Source organism: Bubalus kerabau, chromosome 8 (genome assembly GCF_029407905.1).
Source record: "Bubalus kerabau isolate K-KA32 ecotype Philippines breed swamp buffalo chromosome 8, PCC_UOA_SB_1v2, whole genome shotgun sequence".
In the NCBI taxonomy this organism is placed as follows: Eukaryota; Metazoa; Chordata; class Mammalia; order Artiodactyla; family Bovidae; genus Bubalus; species Bubalus kerabau.
In genome coordinates this window covers 67,204,499-67,228,258 of record NC_073631.1, presented here as the reverse complement: position 1 = coordinate 67,228,258, position 23,760 = coordinate 67,204,499, and the positions used below count along the sequence as shown (strand labels likewise).

Genomic DNA, 23,760 nt, shown 5'->3' with positions numbered 1-23,760 from the left:
TGTTTTGTTTCTCTGTTTTTATAACATGGATCTTTTTTTTTTTAATAATCCAGATTAGTTGCATTTTAATATTAGATTTGTATGATTATTTTCCTGTTTCTCATTTCAGATTAAACTTTTTTGTCAAGAATATTGTATAGGTAGTGATGTGTCCTCCTGGGGCATCATAACTGGAGGCCCATAACTGCTTGTTCTTTTATTGGTGATGTGAAGTTTGATCATTTGACTAAGGTGGTGATGGCCAGGTTTCTTCGTATTAGTACTTGTTATTTTCCTTTGTAATTAATAGGTGAACTGTGGGATGATAAATTTGAAGCTAATATGAATAAATATCCTGTTGCCCAAGAGCCTTGCACAATAGTTTCAGCATCCGTTGGTAATTTTTACTTGAACCATGATTTTCTGATTCTGTCATAAATTCTGTATTTATTAGCTGTTATACTTCCATAAAGAAGAGTTTTCTTCTCTCCCTTCTTTGCTTTTTTTCTTTTTTAAAAAGTGTCATTGTGGACTCGTGGATTTTCTAATTTAATTTTGATTGACTCCATTTCAGGTTCTCTTTTATATTTCTCCAGTGAATAAATTGGTGGGTGCCCTGATGACTGTGTTATCCCTTTTTCCAGGTAAGAGGGTAGCAGTTTCCACTCTCTTACTTATTCTGGACCTTTGAATGATAAAAATTTTCAAGGACGAAGTGGTTAGGGTCACCGTCTATTTTAATAGGATATTTTCACTTTGACAATAGATTTCTCTTTTGTCTGAGATTTTCTTTTTTTCAATTAAAATTTGAGTAAGCATAGCTCTTTAAAAATTTTTATAGGAGTTCCACTATTTAAAGCAGAACACACAGCTCTTATCTTCTGATATCTTTTTCTAAGCCAAACTATTCTCCAATATTGTATGTTTTAGGCATGATTGAACATGGACTCAGTGACAGTTCTCAGTATAGACCCCGAAAAAGTATGTCTGAAGATGCTGGGCTTCAGGAAAGTAATCCCCCTGCAGATGAATTTGTTTCTGTGCCTGCTTCTGACATTTCAAATACCAACTTGGGAACTGTCAAGAAAATCCTGGGAAACCATGGAGGAGATGCAGCCATCAAAACTGAAGAACCTTTGTTCCAGGTAGAAGATGATAGTAGTGAACAAGAAGCCAGTGATAGCAATCAATATCTGAAACCTCCTTCTCGCCCATCTCCAGAGTCTTCAGAAAGTGACTGGGAGACCTTGGATCCTACTGTCTTGGAGGACTCCTCCTTGAAAGAACGAGAACAGGTGGGGTCAGAACAGACAAACTCATTTCCAAAGGACTCTTTGCCCTCAGATAGTCCTCCGATTACTGTTCAACCTCAAGCTAATACCGGCCAGGTGGTCCTAATACCAGGGCTGATTTCTGGCTTGGAGGAGGACCAGTATGGCATGCCCCTGGCCATCTTCACAAAGGTAAGAGTTAACGTCCTTCATTAATGCCCATAAGGATAGCACAAAATCCTTTAACTTTCAGTGTTGAACACATTTAAGTGTGCAAATTCTCACTGAAAAGTGTAAAATAACATAGCAGATGTGTAGTACTATGACACCCGTGACCATGATGTAAGACTGCAGGGGTTTTGATTAGAGTTTGGAAACTGAGGTCAGCGATCACTGTGTTTGGTGTGTTTTTCATTAGTCAGGTTTACCTTCAGGGGAAAAAAACAAGACAGCCTTGATTACATTTAATGAATCTATATTAAAATACCATAATTCCAAAAGCTTCAATTTTATAAGAAAGAATAAAAAGCTTAGATGGCTAACTTAAATATTAGTACCCTTCATAGATATAATACACTTTTGGTTAACTTGCCTTAAAAATTAATCTTTAATCTTTTTATGGAAAAACATACAAAACATATTTCTAATTTTTTAAAATAATTTAAACACACCATAGTAAAACAAATTGCATCTTTGATTTAGTATCTTATTTCTAGGATATCATTTCTTTATGTCAGTAATACTATATTAGGATTCTGGAAGCTACATTTGAGGTTTGTTTTTTTTTTTAATCCTAACAGGAGAAGCTACTTTATTCTCATTCATGAATTATTTTTTGTAATGAAGAAGATGAAAAGTCCCATTTCATTTTTCAGTCAAAGAAGTATTTATTACCTTCCTACATGCCAGGCCCTATACTAGGTTCTAAATTCTTGTATCCATGGCTTTTCAGTTTAACCATGAAAGACAGATACATCTGTCCAGTAACTAGAACAAAATTTGTTTTTCTCTAAATACCTTCCTTTATGCTGGAAGTAAAACTTTATATGGAAAAGAAAATGGATAGCATTGACTTGACATCAGTTCTTCTCCACTATGTGGTAAATTCTTTCTGGGTTTATCTAGTTTTACAAATAAGTACTTGCCCCAAGTCAGTATTGCTGAATAGTTAGCAGAAAATGCTGTCTTTGTTCATTTTGTGGTCTGTTAGGGGATGTTGAAATTATCTTAATCGGTTTCTTGATTGAACTAATGCATATTTGCTTAAAACTGGAGTTTAGGAGCCTGGGGAGAAAACTCTGGGCCCTCAGACTACTAAGTATACTCAACAGCCACAAATTGTGGGTTTTCTGAACTCACATGTGGGTGTCATGACTGCCTATACTTTTTGGAGCCCTTACTTTTGCAACTTCACCCACCCACTCTAATTTTTATCATTGTGGAGATACCAGGAGGGAGATTAACTGGGGTGGGGGATTTTGGTTTTGTCTGCGAGGTTGCTGAACTAAACAAAGCAATGTTAATGTGTTGTGTGTGCTGTTAATATCTGTTTGGCAGAATATTCTCTTTGTGTATGTTACACCAGTACTGAATATATGATGGGCTTACCACCATCATTATAGTAAATCAAACATTTTCCTTTTAGGTTTTCTGTTTTATTATGTAATGATTCAAATCTAACTTGTTTAATCACAGTTTCAAATACAATTGCTGATTCTTTGATGTCAGCAGCTTTGGAATATGAAATATACTTAAAAATGAGTTGCCTTTAGGCTTTTCTTCTTTCCTTCTCTTGAAGATCTTAAAAATACTTGTAGAGAAGACCTGGATTAGCAAAGCATCCCGAAAAGTCATTTCAAATATAGCCAGAGAGAAGCCTGGATGCCCACACAGTATTGCTGAAGTAAGATAGCAAGCTTTGAAGAGAATAATGAGTTGACTGGTCCCCTGACTGTGTTCACATATCAAAGTTATGCTTGGAGAGATTCCAAAGCTCCAAATTTCCAGTCTTCTCTCTGGGGCTTGAAATTGATGGTTCATTTCTTCTCAGTCTTAGAGATGAGGCTTATTACATAAACACTATAGGTACCAGACCCTAAAATATGCTTGAACTTTTCCTGAGAGCTGAATTAGGGATGTAAGGAAGAAACTAGGTTGCTGAGGGAGAGGAGATGGGACTGGTGGCAACTTTAGGACAGGATTCCGTGGGATGAGGGGAGGGCAATGAGGGAACCAAAGGAGAAAGATGAAAATTTAGAAAATGTACCCATGTATTCATAGATATCTATGGGCGATTTTAGGTATTCACTAAAAAAATTTTTTTTTCAAAGTGAAGTTTTTAACTTTTAAAAAAAGATGAACACCTACTTCTTAGTTTTTTAAATTACATGTATGTGGTACTTTTAAAAATTTAGTAATAATTGCCTCTACCAGAAGATCACTTAATTTAGAATTCTGTTGTTTCAGTCTGTAACTGTTTTAGTAAAGCAATAAACTTCTGAAAGAATTAATAGTAAATGTAGTTGGAAACCAAAATTTTTTCTGCTTCATGTATTAAACTTCTTTAAATATTGCTTCTGAGTTTATATTTGGTTTGCTTGCTTATAGTGTGTCATATTCAAATTTAGGGAACCTACAAATAACTTGACGACTAGCTAAAAAGTAATAGATGCATATTTTTGAGTTTTATTTAAGTGGCACCACAATTTTTCCCCCTCCTCTCTCAACATGATTTTTAGTTTCATCATAATTTTGCATGAAGTTGTGTTTTATTATTCCTCTGTAGTTTTCTGGGTTTGGCTATTCTGCAATATATAAATTCTGTGGATGGATATCTACATTGTTTCTAGTTTCTGGTTACTACAAATAACGCTTCTGTTAAATTCTTATTCAGTAATCTTGGCTGTATACGTGCAAGCATTTCTTTAGGAGTCAGTGCTTAGAAGTGGGAATACTGGATTATAAGGAATGGGTAGATTAGCTTTACTAGAATAATTCCAAACTGTTTTCTAAAGTGGTTGTGACAATTTCTATTCCCACAGCAGTGGATAAGAGTTCCCTTTGCTTCACATTCTCACCAATGGTTGTTATTGTCAAACCTCCTAATATTTAGCCAATCTGATGGTATCTCGTGGCTCTTGTCTTTTTTTCAGTAGTCACTGTTGAGGCTGACCATCTTTTCATATTCTTGGTAACCTTTTGAATTTCCTTTTGTGTAGTAATTGTTTAAACCTTCTGGATTGTCTTCCTCATTGTCATGATTTGTGAGACTTCAGGCTTTGTAGTTTTGACTTCCACATTTTGGGTTTTGTCTACCTGGAATTCATTTTTGTGCATATTGAGGAAGGGCGTCTGTCTCTGTGCTTTGTTGCTGCTTCATCCATGTATCTGTCTATTCTTGGGTCAGTCCCGCACTGTATTAATTACCATTATGTCGTGTCAGGCAGAGAAAAGGCTTCCCCTCTTGCTGCTGTTGTTCAGGAGTTTCTTAGCCCTTTGCATTTCCACATCAATTTCAGGATCAACTTAAGTTCTTACTTATACTTAAGATTTAGATAGGGGTTACCTTTAAGTGCTAGATAAAGTTTGGAGAGAACTGACATCCCTACAGTATGGAGGCTTGCGGTTCACAAACATGCTTATCATCTCAGACCTGAGAGATAAGAAAGTGGCAGTTGGTCCTAATGACATTGTAGCCCTTCCCAGGTCACAACGGAGAAGGCAGTATGCTTTTTTTTTTTTTTTTTTAAACTTTACATAATTGTATTAGTTTTGCCAAATATCAAAATGAATCTGCCACAGGTATACATGTGTTCCCCATCCTGAACCCTCCTCCCTCCTCCCTCCCCATTCCATCCCTCTGGGTCGTCCCAGTGCACCAGCCCCAAGCATCCAGTATCGTGCATCAAATCTGGACTGGCAACTCATTTCATACATGATATTTTACATGTTTCAATGCCATTCTCCCAAATCTTCCCACCCTCTCCCTCTCCCACAGAGTCCATAAGACTGTTCTATACATCAGTGTCTCTTTTGCTGTCTCGTATACAGGGTTATTGTTACCATCTTTCTAAATTCCATATATATGCGTTAGTATACTGTATTGGTGTTTCTCTTTCTGGCTTACTTCACTCTGTATAATAGGCTCCAGTTTCATCCACCTCATTAGAACTGATTCAAATGTATTCTTTTTAATGGCTGAGTAATACTCCATTGTGTATATGTACCTGCTTTTGAAGTGCTGTAACAGATCAGCTCACAGCAGGTCTGCCAGATTTTCCAAGCTGAGGTGTGTTTTTTGATGCTATCTGTTTCTTCATTTTAATCGTGGTCAAAAAACAAATATAAGATTTATCCCCTCTATCATTTTTAAGTGCATAATTATGTGCTATTAAGTGTATTCTCATGGTTGTACTACAGATCTCTAGAACTTTCTCATCATGCAAAACTGAAAGTCTGTATTCTTTAAACCACAACTCCCCATTCTCCCCTCACCCCAACCCTTGGCACCCATCATTGTTTCTATGAACTTAACTATTTTTAAATACTTACATAAGTAGAATCATACAGCATTTATCTTTTTGTGACTGGCCTATTTCACTTAACACAATATCCTCAAGGTTCATCCATGTTGTAGCGAATGACAGAATTCCTTTCCTTCTTCAGGCTGAATCATATTCCATTGTATGTATATACCACAATTTCCTTATCCATTTATCCATCGATGGGCATTTGGGTTGCTTCTACATTTTGGCTATTGTGAGTAGTGCTGCTGTGAGCATAGGTGTGCAAATATCTCTTCAGTTTCTTTTGTTTTTTTTTGGCCATTATATACCTCAGCCCGAATGTAGAAGTTAAAGCACCCTAGAAAAGTGGAAAGTGGTGGTGTGTTTGAGTGTAGAGGCTGCTGTATTTTAATGTACTCAGACTCTTGCTGCCACTGTACATTTTCCAGGCCATAGTACTGGAGTGGATTGCCATTTCCTTCTCCAGGGGATCTTCCCGACTCAGGGATCAAACCCGGGTCTCCTGCATTGTAGGCAGACGCTTTACCGTCTAAGCCACCAGGGAGGCCATGCCTCTGTACGTTGGAGACCTTTAAATTTAGGCTAGATTGACCATTGGTAAAAGTGACGATGCTAAAATTTTAAGGTTATTTTGAACTACTATTTAAAATAATTTTATAAATCTGCAATGCTCTTACATGTTCAATATTAAGAAGGTTCCAGAGCATCTATAATAATAAAAAATCTCTCTCATTCCATTCTCTGCTACTCAGAGAACAGCAGGAAATTTATTCCCCTCTCTGTTGGTAACCAACCTTACCTAATCTATGTCCTTTTTTTTTTTTTTTTTAAACAAAATATTCCCTGGAGATGAACTTCATCATTTACTGCAAGGTACTCCATCATATAGAAAAACATTTTTTCATTGCCCTGCTGCTGCTGCTAAGTCACTTCAGTCGTGTCCAACTCTGTGCGACCCCATAGACGGCAGCCCACCAGGCTCCCCCGTCCCTGGGATTCTCCAGGCAAGAACACTGGAGTGGGTTGCCATTTCCTTCTCCAATGCATGAAAGGGAAAAGTGAAAGTGAAGTCGCTCAGTCGTGTCCAACTCTTAGCGACCCCATGGACTGCAGCCTACCAGGCTCCTCCGTCCATGGGATTTTCCAGGCAAGAGTACTGGAGTGGGTTGTCATTGCCTTCTCTGATTCATTGCCCTAGTCATGAATAGTTAGGATTCCTGTCTTTTGCAATGGTAAGTAATGCTGCAATAAGTAACTTTTTACAAATCTCACATATGAACAGGTGTATCTGTAGGATAAATTGTAAGAAGTAAAATCCTGGGTCAAAGAATATGGATATGTGTAATATTTTAAGGACTGTATTTCTTCATTAAAAAAAAAGAACTTTGAACTATTGACTTTTTAAAAAAACTACATTCTTAGTTTTCATGCGACTTAGCCAAGAATTCCACTGTTGACAACAGACTTTCCTCTTTAACAGAATCAGTTGTGAAATGCAATACTATGAGCAACTGAATCAATCTTTGTAATATTGGTAGTTCTGAAAGTGCCCTTATCAAGGATTCTCAGTCCTGGCTGGGGAGGTAGGAGTATTCGGGGGAGTCCATATAAAGTTTGAAAGAGCATTCAGCATTGTAGTATTTATGTTCAGAAACAGGTAACAAAAAAAAAAAAGAAATAGGTAACAAGTTTTTAATACGTAGCACACAAGGTAAAGTATGACCCATGAGTCTGCCAGCCATTTGAGTGCTTTGGCATGAGCATGGGTCCTTTCCACCTTTAGTCACAAGAGGGCGTGGGTTGAGAAGCACTATATACTGAATATGTGTAAGGCATAGACATGGGTTTATTTTTGCTGCTTCTGCTATTTCGCATTTTATAGAGGGGAGGAAAACATTGTCAAGAAGGAGAATGAAACTAGTTTACCAGACATGTATTCCAACTTCTGGAAGTCTTCTCTTATGTCTTCTCCTAATAGCTGGCGGTATGGTACATCCTAGACATAGGGAAGGACATGAAGTAGCAGAAATGGTGTCTCCTTCCCTCAGAGAAATTCTCATGGTAGAAACAAGACATTATCTGGATAACTGTGGTTCAGTGTTTTGTTTTATTTTTTTAAAAATGATTAGGATAACAAATAAATAAAGCTGTCATCGAACTTGATAGAAAACAAACTCAGGAGTTCAGCGAGTCCTCCCTCCTGGCTTTATACACAAATTATGCCACTTGTTGAGACCTATCTTGATTTTCCTTCAGTGCATCATTCCAGTGTTAGCATTCCTTTTTTCTCAGGATATAGGCTTTTTTTTTTGTACACTTAACTCCCTGCTGTGGTTTGGCAGTTAAAATATAAATTTCAGGGCAATGGCATTTTCAAATGCAATTCAACTGGAAATTTTAAATACATAACTACTGCCATGGTCATTTTTGCTTTGAACATTTAGTAGCAAATATCTTGAAATACTGTATCATTTTAAATTATAGGACAGTAAAATAATTGCCATGCAGTGCTTTGCTATTCTCACAAGAGTACTTTGGTGGTTATGTGCAAATGCCTGTGTTTTAAAATTTTACTGGAAGAAGGAACAGCTTTCTAATAAACGGCAGACTTTTAATGGGCTTAATATTAGTACTTCACTCCTAAATGGAAAAAAAAAAAAAAAAAAACCTAGCTTGATCGTTATAGTAGCTTTTAAGTTGAACTGAAAGCCAAGAGGTCACACAAGACAAACCTTCATGTTAGACCACCTTGCCAAGATTTGACCATTAATGGAGCAGGTTAGCAATTAACTGGCCTTAATACAGTCAGGACCTGTGGTTGTTATTATTGGTATATTATTGTGTTGATTCAAAGATCAGCTGTGTTAGGAATAGCATGAGGTTGTAGGAAGATTGGAACTTTCCTTTCCTACTATTAGCTGTCTAGGCTTGACGAGGGGCTTCCCTGGTGGTTCAGTTGGTAAAGAATCCACCTGTGATGCAGGAGACCCAGATTCCATCCCTGAGTGGGGGAAATCCCCTGGAAAAGCACATGGCAACCCATTCTAGTATTCTAGCCTGGAAAATCCCATAGACAGAGGAGCCTTGTGGGCTACCATGGCCCAGTCCATGGGGTCGCAAAGAGTTGGACACAACTTAGTGACTGAACCACCAAAACACCAGCTGTTATGAGAGACATGGCTGTTCCATTACTTTTCTAACATTTTCTACTCTTGTAATTCATAGGGATATCTGTGTTTGCCTTATATGGCATTGCAGCAGCATCATCTTCTCTCTGATGTCACCATTCGAGGATTTGTTGCTGGAGCTACTAATATCCTTTTTCGACAACAGAAACACCTCAGTGATGCCATTGTGGAAGTAAGTTGACATCTGAGTGCAGATACTTGACTGCTGGTCCCTGTTTTTCTTTTTTAAATGGAATTTGGGGCATAGTAATAACACTAATAGTGGTCATAATTGCTTCCTTTGCCAGGCATCGTAAGCACCTTAGGCATATGAACTTATCTAGTTTTCATAACAACCTGTGAGATAGGCATTGTTACTGTCCGTATCACACCTGAAGAAGCTAAGGAACAGAGGGGATCAGATAGCTGCTAAGTGGATGAGCCAGGATTCCTACCAAGGCAATCTAGAGATTGTCTTACTTTACTGCTGCTAAGTCGCTTCAGTCGTGTCCGACTCGGTGCGACCCCATAGACGGCAGCCCACCAGGCTCCCCCGTCCCTGAGATTCTCCAGGCAAGAACACTGGAGTGGGTTGCCATTTCCTTCTCCAATGTATGAAAGTGAAAAGTGAAAGTGAAGTCGCTCAGTCATGTCCAACTCTTCGCAACCCCATGGACTGCAGCCTACCAGGCTCCTCCGTCCATGGGATTCTCCAGGCAAGAGTACTGGAGTGGGGTGCCATTGCCTTCTCCGAGTCTTACTATAGTCTCACAATAAAAGTATGTTTATCATTTAAATAGTTTAAATACCTCTACCTTGTTTAATATGCCCCAATATCAAGTGGAAGGAGCTAGAGATAAACATTTGATATCTTATTAATATAGAAGTATAAATAATTTGTTAACTTTTACAATTAAAATAATTTTTACAAATGGGTGGAGGGGATTTCAGCCACCCTAAGTTTTCTGTAGTTCCTAACAGAAAGTACCAGAATGTGCTTCCTGGGGAAATGTTTATAATACAATAAATTAAAAATCTGGGATTCAAAGCTATATGGATCCCAATATTGAGGGAGAAAAATACATATATTATACCTTCCAAGACAGGAGGATATAGATGAAAGGACCACAGAGTTTTCTTAAACATTATTGTTACATTCTAGTTCTAAAGTTGGTTGGCAAGCTGATGGGTATTTATTATTATACTTTAACCTGTAAGTTACATATAGTTCTTTCTGTGTCAAGTATTACATAATAAATATACCCCAAAGTATCTGTGCAGTCAAAGCAAAAATTTTTAGTAATTGTATTTAATTAATTGTATTCATTTCTATTTGTATGATAAAGGTGATTTTTACTGTACATTTCTATATTTTCCAAAATATTTGTCAACATGAATCACTTTTATAATTCAAAATTAAGTATTTATGCATGTAAGAACAAAAAATGAGCATTTTTTTAAATAGTGAAAAATAAGAAACAGCTTCAGAATAAAAAGCCTGTCTTTTTCTTAGGCTCATCTTTTGAGAATGCTATTTTATTCATATTTTTTATTTCCAACTCAACTTCCCAGTAGTTACTCATTAAAGTGTGGCATGGATGTCTGCATGAATGCCCAGACTCTGACTTGTACCTGGGAACCCTCTAGGTAGAAGAAGCTCTGATCCAGATCCATGATCCAGAACTTAGGAAGCTGCTCAATCCAACCACTGCAGACCTAAGGTTCGCAGATTACCTAGTGAGGCACGTGACTGAGAACCGGGACGACGTCTTCCTGGATGGCACGGGCTGGGAGGGAGGTGACGAGTGGATCCGAGCACAGTTTGCAGTCTATATTCACGCACTGTTGGCCGCCACACTGCAGCTAGGTAAGGAGCTCACAGTCACTTTCTCATTTTGTTAACTCTGGATGCTTTGAATTGCATAAGAAATAAAGTGATCAGAAAAATTACCTGTCACTCCACACATATAGAATTAACTACTCTTCACAGTTTGAGTAATTCATATCCTTCTAGACCTTTTTCTATGAATATGTTTTGGATTTTAGTTTTGTAGTGTTCATGGTAGTCTTTTTGCAAACATGGATCCCATTTTTCATGTTTTTTATAGCTTAGTTTTTCTTTATAATATAAACATGTATCAAGAGAGTAAATGCAGATCTTCATCACTTTTTTACATGACTTAGTATTCCACCATATGGAAGGATATATCAGTAGTTGAGTGCTATTTATAAACACTGCTTACATGTTTTTAAGATATACGAGGGATGGAAAAAAAATTAAAAAAACAAATCATTGCAGATCACATTCTGACAGTATCCCTATTAAATGTTTAAAATGGATCAGGCAAACATAGAATCGCTCCTGTGTTAAAATTCTCATTCCCCATAGAAACGAATATATTCAAGGAGAAAATGAAGCTCTGCAATGAGCTTTCACACCTGGGACACCTGCCACCCTGCATATTAGCAAATCAGTAGATTTGGTAGTCGGAGAAGGCACTGGCACCTCACTCCAGTACTCTTGCCTGGAAAATCCCATGGACGGAGGAGTCTAGTAGGCTGCAGTCCGTGGGGTCATTAAGAGTCGTGTCACTTTCCCTTTTCCCTTTCATGCATTGGAGAAGGAAATGGCAACCCACTCCAGTGTTCTTGCCTGGAGAATCCCAGGGATGGGGGAGCCTGGTGGGCTGCCGTCTATGGGGTTGCACAGAGTTGGACACGACTGAAGCAACTTAGCAGCAGCAGCAGATTTGGTAGTGATGGTGGTAAGGTTGTTAAAAGCATATGGAGCTTCTGTTTTTCCTGCTTCTCAATGATCTCTCCAACTGTTTCCAGGTTGCTTTTTTAAAAATTGTGAAATCCATATAAAATTTACCATCTTAACCATTTATAAGTGTATGGTTCCACAGTGTTTAAGTACCTTCACGTTGTGGTGTCAGTAGTTGTTTAAATCAACCCCACTGCTGCCACCTCCTAGATAGTTTTTCCAATAGTATATGTAGAGTTTTAAATCCAGGCTTCAGGCATGTTCTTCAATCATTAAGAAATCTATGGAGTGACTCCTTATTTGTTAATGGGATTTTTTTTTTAAGTGTCTGCCTCTTCTACAATTGTAGCAACTGAGATCCCCAAATTAAATCCTCTAACCCAGAATCACTCAGTTTATCTATTAAGAAAACCCAAGTCTCCACCAGTCATGTATGTTCCTGAGTAATTAATTTACTTCTTAAAAATATTTTCCTGAGTACACAGTAGCTATGTATTTTCAGAGGGAACATTTAACATGTGTGGAGACACACCCTTATTTTTTTTTGAGCACTTAACATCTACTAACTCATTTCATCGTCCCAGCAATCTTAGAGGTAGATACCATGTCATCCTCATTTTACAGATTTGAGAAAGTGAGGCACAGAGAGGTTAAATAACTTGCTCTTCCCCCTGGTAGGAGACTGAGCTGGACTTCAACCCAAGTAGTCTGGTTCACACCCAAGCTTTTAAAGGAAATTTAGCCCAGTGAGCTGATTGATGAATATGTTCTTAAAAGCACTTCCTTATGGTGCATACAGAACCATGAATGTTCTTTTCTTCCTCTCCCAGCGACGAAAGTCACGTGTTTCACCTTCAAAGCAAGCAACTTGGAATTAATATATGAAGCAATAGCCATTTGAATCAGTTCTCCAAACCTTTTCTGTTCTACCAAGTAGAAGAAGCACTGTGGATTGAAGCTTCCTCTTGATAGTGATGAAGCCAAAAAGTTTTATGCATTAAATATATGAAAATCCCCTTATTAAGTATTTTGACCATGAAATGCATGGAGGCTCAAGAATGAGTTTCACCGAATAGTAAGATAAAGAAAAAAGAATGGCTAAAAAGAACCAATTATTCTAATTTCCTTTCTTAGAAAATGGTGTTCGTGAAAAGATTTTTAAAAAATACCCTAATTGCCTACTCCATATATATATGTATGTCAGTATGTTTAACCCACTCTAGTCTATAGTTTTTAATAAATAGTACTATGCCTCCTTACCTTGGTGAGGAGAACATGGAAATATTTTGGAGTTTTTAGGAACCTTAGAAAATATTTGGCTCAACCCCCTTATTTTCTAGTAAGAAAAATGAAATTCCAGGTGATCAAGTGACTTAGCAAAAGCCACATAGCTTCTTACTAGGGTTCTGGAACTTGACCCAAGATTCCTGACATTTGGTAGCCTTTCTCCCCAAGAAAGCAGCAGGGGACAGGGAGGCTAAAGCCATTTCTTTACTGTTATTGGTTATTAATCTTTATAACCCTGACTGGCTACAGTCCAGCCCAACTTTCAAATATTTACTTGACAGATAATGAAAAGATCTTATCGGACTATGGGACGACCTTTGTTACAGCATGGAAGAACACTCACAACTACAGGGTCTGGAACAGCAACAAGCATCCAGCACTTGCAGAAATAAATCCAAAGTAAGCACATCCTCTACAGGGTGATAGAGGTGGTTGACTTATTAAGGGTTTCCAAATAAAGAAAATCATGTCTGAACTCTGATGATACTGTGAATATCTTCAAGAATCCCTTAAATAGATTTTTTAATAAAAAAGGCTCCTAAGTACAGGGAAGCAGCTGAAACTGCTTCCCTATTCACACTTCTTACTCACAAAGCACAAGACATTTTGGAAGCGCTAACATTTCTCCCAGCTTCCAGTATAATTAGGAGACGAAAGTCCTAGCCTGTGGGGATGCTCATATGTCATATCGATCTTTCCTCCCTTTCTCTGGATTTTTGCCTCAGCAGAATGGTCAAGCGAGATAGAAGCCTTGAGGGAAATAGCACTGGTTAAAACTGAGAGGTTATTGTAAAATATGAAGTGTGACCAACTAAAGTCAATATTTGAATTCCTAGATAAGCAGTAAAATCTGGTGCCATTTCCATATCAGATTCTAAGATCCAACAAAATTTAATACCTGTCATAATATTGACTGTTGACTGAGCAAAGACTTTATTCCACGTAAAAGGCATTTAAATGTGCTAGAGAATTGGGCCATTAAGAAAAAACACCATGTGAATGGGAGAGTGGAGTCTAAGGAGATCAATTGATATAATGTGTACATATTGGGAACGTCTAAATGAAAGGATTTTAATTTCTTCATGATATAAGTATACATTGAACTTTTGTTTTCATTTGTGTTTTTTTGGTGTATGTGTTTAATTAATTTTTATTGGAGTATAATTGTATTTTAAACTTTACTTCTTCATGAAAATATGACAAAAATCAACTTAGTACTGATTACCATATTATTTAGGAACTTGGGTAAACTTGACTTGGGAATGTGCTTTAGTGGGGCTACACACACAAAACCCAGGGATTTATGTCATTGTAACTTGCAGAAGCATCTGCAAGGAAGCAGGGGTTGGGAGAACATGTCTGCTAAACTTATCCATCAAGAACCGTGACTAGGTTCAGGACCAGTTTTGGTGAATTTCGTCCTCATACTGGGCTATGGCAGAAACCTAGATTGCCATTTGGATGTGGTAAAAACACAGAATTAAAAGGCAAAAACACTAATGGAATTAAATGAAAGGACTAAGTTCAAGGTCTTCTCCCTCACTAACCACAAGGTCTGTGTTCTAAAGAGTAATGAAGAGAAACAGATGTGAGCTTGCTTGCCCAGTGGCGCTGGTTGCAGCGGTGCTGGGGGAGTGGCCGTTCACAGCTCTGTCTCCTCCCCTGGGTCTCTGTTAGCCTGGACAGATCTTTACTCAGCTGCTGCATCTGCTGTAGTGCCTTTAACTTGAAGCAGTGCTACAGATTTTAATGCAGGTCCTTATGAGGATTAGCTGGCATGTGTTTTAAAGGATTGTGAAAACAGTACTTTTAAAACTATGTAAATAACTGAGGTTATTTAGGTTGAGGAGAAAGAAAGTTGAAGCAAAAGACCAGAAAATTCGATCGGGAAATTATGCAGATATGATAGTCAGCAGATTTTCAGTATTTTCACCAAATTAAAAACAGAAATGATGATAGTCTTCAGCTGTCATCAGGGCATATAATTTAGAAATATTCAAAACTAAATGTAAGGTTTGAGATCTTTGAAACACTTTCTTCCACTCCTAAAGATTAGAAAATTAAGTCCTCTCAATGCTTTCAACTGGTGATTCGGAAATCCAGATAAAAGAGAGGTTGTTATGTATGCCTAATGTGACCAGTAAATAAATTTGTTATCATTTGAAAAGCCATAATAGCATTTTTTAAATTTTAATTGGAAGCTAATTACTTTACAATATTGTGGTGGTTTTTGCCATACATTCACATGAATTAGCCACATAATAGCGTTTTAATGTTTCAATAAGTGGCTGCAAATTTCACCAGGGTGACTTTTTTTTTTTTTTTTTTGTCACTTTCTTTGTTAGACATTGACAGAAGGACCCCTGCCCTGTGTATGAGATAAGAATCTGAATGTTTACTGATTCCTTGTTTTATAGTGTAATGTTGATCAGGTTCCCTGATTTTTATACATACTGTTTCCCTAAGATCTGCACTTTGAGTTGCTTTTCTGATAACACAGATTAAATCTTCCTTTGACCAATAGCACCCATTTATAAGATGGCCAGAATCAAGCCATGGCCAAAGTCAGGGACTCTAACCCTGACTGTCCCAGGAGCTTTTTTAAAATGTTGGTGCTTGGGCCCCACCTCAGACCAAAGAAGAACATTAGGGCAGCACTAACACAAACCAACCCCACCCAAGGAAAAAAAAAAACACCTATTTTACAAGCAAAGTACGTAAGCTGAGAGAGACTCCGTGACTGGGAGTGGAGAGCTGTGATCGGAGCCCTATTTCCGGTGTCGCGTTTGGAGCGCCACCGCCCTCCTGAGTCACCCCAGTGCAGTTTCCTGACACTTCCTTGTGATAACTCTGTGTTGCAGCTTCACTGGTGAGATACTCATAGTCTAAACTCAAACTTTGTTTTACAGCCATCCTTTCCAAGGACAGTACTCAGTGTCAGACATGAAGTTAAGATTCTCACAGTGAGTATTTAGGGAAAATACTAGGAACGTTCTTCTGTCTGAATTCATGCCATGTGTTTCATCGCTAATTGGGAATTGTTTTTCTCCACTTCATAGACTTGTGCTTCAAATAGTAACCAAATATGTGCATAACGTTCTCTAGCTCAGCAGTGTGTATGTTTCAAAATGAAAACACTGCTGTTCCATGGAGAATGGTGTGAACTAATAGCAGGATTTGCCATTTTTATTCTGGTGAAGTAACTTTAGCAAATTATGACCATACAAATTATGTATAACCATACATCCTTATGTCCTTACACTACTTTCTGGCTCATCTGTATATTCTTTTAAAATTTTCTGAAAATTCCTGTATTTAAAATATTAGTAAATTAATTGATGTACAACAAATAATGAATTATTTATCTTTTCTCAATAATTCTGATTTGGGGGATGATTATAGAGTGGTTAATGTATATGTGAGTGATTTTTTTTTTTAACTTTACTTACTTAACATTTCTCTCCTTTACTCAGTTCTGTTCAAAACAGTGAGCGTGGCAAAAAACTTGGAAACGTCATGGTTACAACAAGTCGGAATGTTGTACAAACAGGAAAAGCTGTTGGTAAGGATGTCTTAGGCAGGAACAGATTGGAATCATAAAACATCTCTTCTCTATCCTCAGTATGTCACTGATAAACACATAAAGTTGCAGAGATGTGTGTATCACATAATAATGCAAGATGGTTGAATATACAGTGGTTTTTCTTTTTAATTTTGGTCTTATTCATTAAAACAATGCTTGTGACACTAGATAATGCCAAACCAAGTTTAGCAAATGTTGTCATATCTGTTCTGTTATCAGGAATCAAACTTCTCTGGATTTCTCGTTCTGTCCCTGAGCTGCCCACAGTTCTTTATAAATAGTAGAGTACTATTTATATAATAATAAAGTAGGCATTAGGAGCAGCTGTCTTTTAAGGTAGTATCACATAGTAAAGAAGATCAGTGAAAACCAACAATTGTTTTTATGAAAAGATCACATTAATGATACTTCTACAGACTAGTAAAGAGAAAAAGAAGATACAAATGACCAGTATTGGGCATGAAAGAGGGGATACCACTATAGATCTTACAGAAATTAAAAGGATAATTAGGTAATACTATGAATAATCTTGTGGCAGTTATTCAACTGCTTAGATGAAATCTACAAAATCCTTGAAAGACTCAAATTGCCAAAACCAATGCATTAAAGAAATAGAAAATCTGAATAGCCCTAAGTATATTAAATAAATGGAGTTAAAGTTTAAAGGCTTGTTACAAGTTTTTAAATGTAATCTAAGCCCAGGTGGCTTCACTTACGAATTTTATCAAACACTTAAGGAATAATGGTAATTTTATACAAACTCTTTCAGAAAGTAATGGTTGAGGTAATACCTCCCAACTTGTTTTATGAGGGTGTATTACCCTGATACCAAAACCAGACAAATGGTTGTTAGGTATACCCTTCTGTACCTAGCTTTTTTCACTTTGGCTGTTTTGAAGATTATTCCATCTCTTTTTCTTGGAGAAGGAAATGGCAACCCACTCCAGTGTTCTTGCCTGGAGAATCCCATGGACGGAGAAGCCTGGTAGGCTGCAGTCCATGGGGTCGCACAGAGTCGGACACGACTCAAGCGACTTAGCAGCAGCAGCAGTAGCAGCCATCTCTTTTTCTAAAGAAATTTCTTGTTCCTTCTTTCCTATATTTTTAACTGTTTACTTTTATACTATTTCAGACTTAAAGAAATCATGTAACAGTGTACAGGGAACTCCCAGTTATCTCAAGTGCCCGGTTATTTACACTTGGCTACATTTGTTTTGTAATATCAGTATTAAAAATTGGGCCCATCTCATTCCTTAGCTCCTGAGAGCTAAGGGTTAGCTAAAGGTTAGCTGACTAACCCTTACTGAACACAACTCTAAAGCCCCAGAACTAGGTAATCTCTGTGCCAGGGCCCTCCTAGCTCTAATGTCCTGTACATCTGGAGATGGGTAAGAGAACTATTCTACAGACTTAAAGACAAACACGGGGTACACAGTCCTGTCACCCCTGTACAAGGGAATAGAATTAAATATATAAGCATTTATTTCCATACAATATTATACCTTTGACTTATTTTGAAATCTTTGTTTTTGATAGAAAAATTCTACTTCATCAAAGGTATATGATGTCAGTTAATTTTTAGTGATGCTGCTGATATTTAAATTCTATGGCCTGTTCCCTTCTTGCACACTCCCCTCTCCAAGAACAGTGAGTGTGTATGATTCAACTTAAATAATTTCATTATAACATCAGCTTTTGAGATAATGCTGTTAAAAGCAAAACAGACCTCAGGCAGATAGAGCTCTGTATGTTTTAATTTGGTGCACCATGGTTATTTATTTTATTTATTTGAGTGCTTCGGGCCTGTCTTTCAGCGTTGCAGGCTTTTCTGTGGTTGTGGTGCATAGGCTTAGTTGCTCCGAGGCATGTGGAATGCCAGTTCCCCGACCAGGGATCAAACCCATTTTCCCCTGCTTTGTAAAGCAGATTTCCAACCACTGGACCACCAGGGAAGTCCTGTGATGCAACATGATTTTAGATGACAATAACAAATTTCCCTAAGCAGCCTAACAACTCTTTCTTGTAGGTGGTTTTCACTTATAAACTTGGATTTGGGTTACAGAGAGCACATAGAAGTTTGGTTTTGTTTTGTTGTGTTTTTTTTGTTTTGTTTTGTTTTTTAGCTCTCCAAGTCATTTAAGAACCACTGGCCTGGGAAAAGTTTCCCCAAGACTTTCAAAATACTTAGGAGAGCAGTGTCTTATCCCCAGACACTAGTCAGGCTCCTCTTAGACATTCCCATGGTAAGGGATTATTTTGAAACTAGAAGTGTCAGTTTTATTGTAGTACCTATTAACGTATCAATGTGTTGCAGTTAAGTAGCATTGGTTTTTCAGTGTCTCTTAACAGAAGTGAAGACCATTTTCCTTCTGTTTTTCCCCTCCTTTCCACTCAGGCCAGTCGGTTGGAGGAGCTTTTTCCAGTGCGAAGACAGCTATGTCTTCATGGCTTTCTACTTTCACCAGTTCCACTCCACAGAGTCTCACTGAGCTGCCTGACGGGAAACCCTGAGCCGAGCAAGCCACCCAGAAGCTGCTGTCGCTTTTTTAAGTTTTAAGCGTCCCCTGTCTGTCTGCTGCTCCCAGACTGTTCCTCTTCATCGGCTGCAGGTCCACAGCAGGGGACCAATAGGTCGAACTGTTTACATGGACGGTTGCCCTCTGTCTAAATGAATGTCATGGGACACTGAAAAGATGAAAACCACAACCGCAGCCGGGACGGCTTCCCAGGTTGGGGTTTAAATTGACTACGTTTATTTCAGTCTGAGCCTGATTAAAACACACAGCGAACCTTCTAATGAATTTTGAGTTCTGACATTATACATTTGTTTACTTTAGAAAAGTTTCTCCTTGATGTAAGTTTTGTTCTGTTGTTGCTGTTTGAATATCCAGATGGATATTTATACGTGCTAAGATTAAGTTATATTACTATTTTAATTTCTCTAAAGTGAGCCCTAAAATGTTCTGATAGCGTGGAGGGGCCATACAATCCAACCCTTTGCTGTTATTTTGCTGAGTTATATGAGGATTTTTTTGTTGGTTGGTTCTTCACCTACAAAACAAATTTGTCATTCACTTCCTCCTGGAAACCATAGAAGTCAGAAGTGGTAGTTCTGAGGATGGAGTGTTTTGTGGTTTTAATTTATCCTTTTCCCATCCTACACACTTGCTTTGAGGTGTCAAGGAGTGTCACTGTGCTTTCCTCCTCTTCCTAATTGTTCAAGTAGATGTGCAAAGAATGAGCATGGTGATGGTTACAGCCGAGTTGCAACAGTTTAACTGTGTATTTAGGGCAAGACTTTTAAGGACCTAGGTAGGTTCTGTTGCAATCTTTACATGCGTTTTTTAACCCGAAGTTTGTGCCTTCTATTTCTTCTTTTGGACGGTTTTCCATTGGGTGTTTACAGATTTAACAGGTTTTTTCTCAGTCTTACTCTTCATGAAGCTTTTCGAGGCACTTGGCCTTCCTCCTTCCCTGATAGAAAATCCTCATGTAATCAATGTCTACCCCCTTCCAAAAGCATTTACAAAAGAAAAGATGATCTGTAAATATTAAATAGAATTCTCATCTTGGCTCACATTTAGAAAAGCAAGAGAAGAAAAACTTCAGCCATGATATTAGTCATGTTTTGTGAAGGACATCTGGGTTCATGTTAGACACAGGTGTGCTCACAACTGAAGATTTTTACACAACGAGACCTCATGTAGCTGCCAGGCTCAGCTCTCATTTGCTTTTCAAGGGGACTCTGATTGGGTGTTCTCAGAGAGTACTTACAGGCGACAGACTGCTTTTTCAGTAACAAAAGATACTTGGGAAATACATTGTGAATATAATCTACATTTGATGTGATGAGTATTGAGAAAATCGGGGGCCTAATTAGGGAGGGGGACTCTTGATTATATTTGATTTATCCTTTAAGAAATGTTTGTGTAAGAAGCACTACTGGGGTGTGTGAAATGAAGCATAGGGACATAATCCATATATCCCTGAATTTTCCAATTTGTGTTTTAACACAAGTCCTACAAACCTAAAGCATACTTCCCTTTGAGTATAATGATTTAAGAATTCATTGATGATAAAGGGCTTATTGTGGGAAACATTAATTTTACTTCTAGGAAAGCTTTCTCAGGAAAATACTGTTTGAAGAGAAGAAGGTAGTACCGAACAAAAGTTTTAAAAGGTACTTTAAAGTTGCACTGAGACGAACATCTCGTTGTTTCATAAGGGCGCGTCATTGGCTAGAGTATGATAGGGTATCAGATAGCGTTCATAGTGCTGTGAGGGGTCAGCCAGCATGCTGCTAGTTCATCCTTTAGTTTGTATGATTTGTATGATTGGGGTGAATTCTCATCTCTCGTCATTCAAAGCAGCCCAGTCCACTTTGGAATCCCATTGAAATAAAAATAGTTACATAAAATTTAACTTTGCTTTGCTATCACTCCCCATTTTAATGCACACCTTAATGAAACTTTCTCTTCACGTTTCCAGTTAAGAGTTCCACCCTTACAGTGGTCATTAAACTGGCTTTCAACATAAAATGAATATTTCAGAAGATAGAACTTCTGTCATAGAGACGGTCAAACGACCATAACTATATTTATTCTTTCAGGTTCTAGGAGGTATGGGGGTCTTCAGGGAGTGCAAGCTGTCACATTGTTGGCGGGGCCCAGGGCAGCCAGCACAGGGAGAGGCAGGAGGCCTGGCCCCTGGTCCTGGGGGCCTGCGCTTCAGGTTTGGATTCTGGGCTCCGCCCAGCGGCAGCCTGGAAACAATAGCTTCCTCCAGTCCCTGGCTCTGTGAGCCGTAGCAGCCAGCACGGATGTGGCCGTCTGTGGACATATCACTGGTAAAGATGGGTGCTTTGCTTGGCCACAGTGCTTTCATCTGAGAACTTAGTGTGTTTAAGTAGGCCTGAGGGAGCTAGGGTCAGCCAGGCTTTTTCAGAGTGCGCCAGGCACACAGACTGCATCTACAGCTTGGTGGACACTTCTCTGCTATCCAGGTGACTTAAAGATAGTGTTTGGAAAAAGTTCCTGGCTTTAATTCCTACTAGGCACTGTAATGACGATGACATAGGTAAGGGAAAGAGGGCTAAAGCTGCCCCAAGTGTCCCAGGCTAATGAATAGAAGAAGTTGCCTGTCAAAGTGTGGCTTGTGGTTATTTTGTATTTGCATTGGCTCTTGTAACCAGGATGAATAGTCTATCCCCAAATCCGTTAGTGATTTGCCAGCCCTCTGACCCTAAAACAATTCTCTTCCACTTTTTGCTTTAAGAAACACAGCAGTAATATCCTTGGGCAGCAGACCAGAGCATATAACCTGATCTCCTCAACCTTATCTTGCTTTCTGAGTCCTATATTAAACACTGAATTTTTTTAAAGGATAATTTACTTAGAAAGGCAAGGAGGAAACAAACTTTGAAGGGAGAGAGGAGACATTTATTGTTGCAAAGCTGAGAGGTTCTTAAAGTCTGCATGAAAGAATTTTGGGAGCAGTATTTAATATGCTAAAGGATGTACGAGTTCTTTAATGAAGAAATTAGATTTTTCATCTGCTAGTTACAAGCTGTAAAATGAAGCTTTATCTCCCTGGCAGGCAAATTTTGGTTTGGTTTTGTGGAAGTTCAAGCCAGTGGTCCTTTTCCCTGAGGTGTGGTGATGAGTTTAGGAACACCCAGCTCTGGGAGGGGCCAGTGGACTAATCCTGAACCCTTGAACTATTATCTGCTTCAGCAATTTTGGAAAGTAGCCTGTTAGGATGGTAGCCGATGAATGTGGCCTGTTACTCTATTGGGGAGTTGGCTGGGACTCTGGAGATGGTATTGACACTGGCGTGCTCTGACTGTGTGGCCAGAGTATTCAGAGCCGCACAGCATTCAGTCTGCCCACCCAGTTCTGTGGTATCCTCTAAACAAGATAGAGAACGCAGCCCTGGTTTCTAGAAGAAGATTGTCATTCCACGTAGCGCAATGTGTTGCTAGGAGTTTTTTCATTCCAAGTCTTTGGGCTTCGTAACATTGGAATTGTTTTTTCATAATTCCCAACATTCCATAAATATTTGTCAAGGACAAAGAAAAGGAATGTGTTTCTTTATTCTTCTCACATAAATAACTTTGTACACATGACTTCCTGCTTTCATATGAAGGAGAAGAAACTAGCTCCCTTATGTGGCAGCTCCAAAATTAAAAGATTGTTGCACGTATAAGGGGTTGAATATATTTTATAAAACCAATGCATTTGTATTTCTGTGCTGTTCTAAAGATTACCTTTTTACTTATATTAATTAAAGATATAGAAAGTATATATTTAAATCATGTAAATGTGACTCATTAGGGAGTTTCCTCAATCTTAATATTCATCAGCTTCTCACACTCATATAGTATGCTGCTCAAATTTTTTTGTGTGCAATATGAACATTTGAACATTTCAGTCAGGTACTGAGCCAGAAAAGGTAATTGAAGTTTTTAGAAAACTTAACGTTGCTTAGAAAATATTTTGTTTTCTTGAAATAGTAATAATTTATAGCTGGAAAGATAAGATCAAGACTTATTTCAGGCCACTTGGTCACTGGTTCCTAAATTTAGGAAGCACTTGATTAACAAGTTGTTGAAAGCATTTAGTGGGTACAGCAATAGTTTAAATACTTGAGATTGAAGGCTTTCCTCCGATCCCTTTCTAAGAAGTTTTAGCTTAGAAATCTTAGAAAGTTTTCTAAGGGAGTATAGCTGTGGTACATGTTCCGATCAGAAAGGTAGTTTCTCTTTGCTCTGTTAGTTTTATAATTTATAACAGTTATTTGTTTCTGTTGTCATTTGTTTTTTTTTTATGTTAAAATTATAAATCACGTCTAATCATACTGAATTATAAAACTTCTACTGTATCTTTCTTTTAAGGAAAAATGAGAATAAATTATCCTGTTTGTCCTGCATACAGTGTACTTGGTCTGTCTTCTTAGAAGTACCCTTCATGTTTCAGTGTGGTTTCTGGCCTGTTTCACCAATGCACAGAAGGGCCAGCTTCGTTTATTAGGAAACTAGCAGAACTAGAGGACTCATTGCTCATTATTTCTCTGTCGTTTTGAAATTACTTATGGTGGTACTTGAGTCTGTGAGGTGGTTACCCTTGCAGCAAGAATGTTCAGAACCTGGGGCTACACAGCATACGGCCAAACCAGAGCTTGG

The 23,760-nt window shown here is 38.1% G+C and overlaps 1 protein-coding gene across 4 annotated transcripts in view; it reads left to right on the top strand.

The window, feature by feature from the left end:
- AVL9 (AVL9 cell migration associated) overlaps positions 1 to 23,507 on the top strand; it is a 57,953-nt gene extending 34,446 nt beyond the window's left edge. The window contains exons 9-17 of one of the 4 annotated variants that reach the window (XR_008717900.1): positions 554 to 623; positions 910 to 1,442; positions 9,002 to 9,136; positions 10,591 to 10,810; positions 13,279 to 13,396; positions 15,907 to 15,960; positions 16,471 to 16,559; positions 18,704 to 18,823; positions 18,976 to 23,507. Coding sequence is in view for 3 of the 4 variants with exons in the window: in XM_055590448.1 (XP_055446423.1) it covers positions 554 to 623; positions 910 to 1,442; positions 9,002 to 9,136; positions 10,591 to 10,810; positions 13,279 to 13,396; positions 15,907 to 15,960; positions 16,471 to 16,559; positions 18,976 to 19,091 (1,335 nt within the window). In the remaining variant the exon portion in view is untranslated. The remainder of the gene's footprint in view (positions 1 to 553; positions 624 to 909; positions 1,443 to 9,001; positions 9,137 to 10,590; positions 10,811 to 13,278; positions 13,397 to 15,906; positions 15,961 to 16,470; positions 16,560 to 18,703; positions 18,824 to 18,975) is intronic. The other 3 variants (XM_055590449.1, XM_055590450.1, XM_055590448.1) reach the window with 3 other exon arrangements.
- Positions 23,508 to 23,760: the final 253 nt, after the last annotated feature.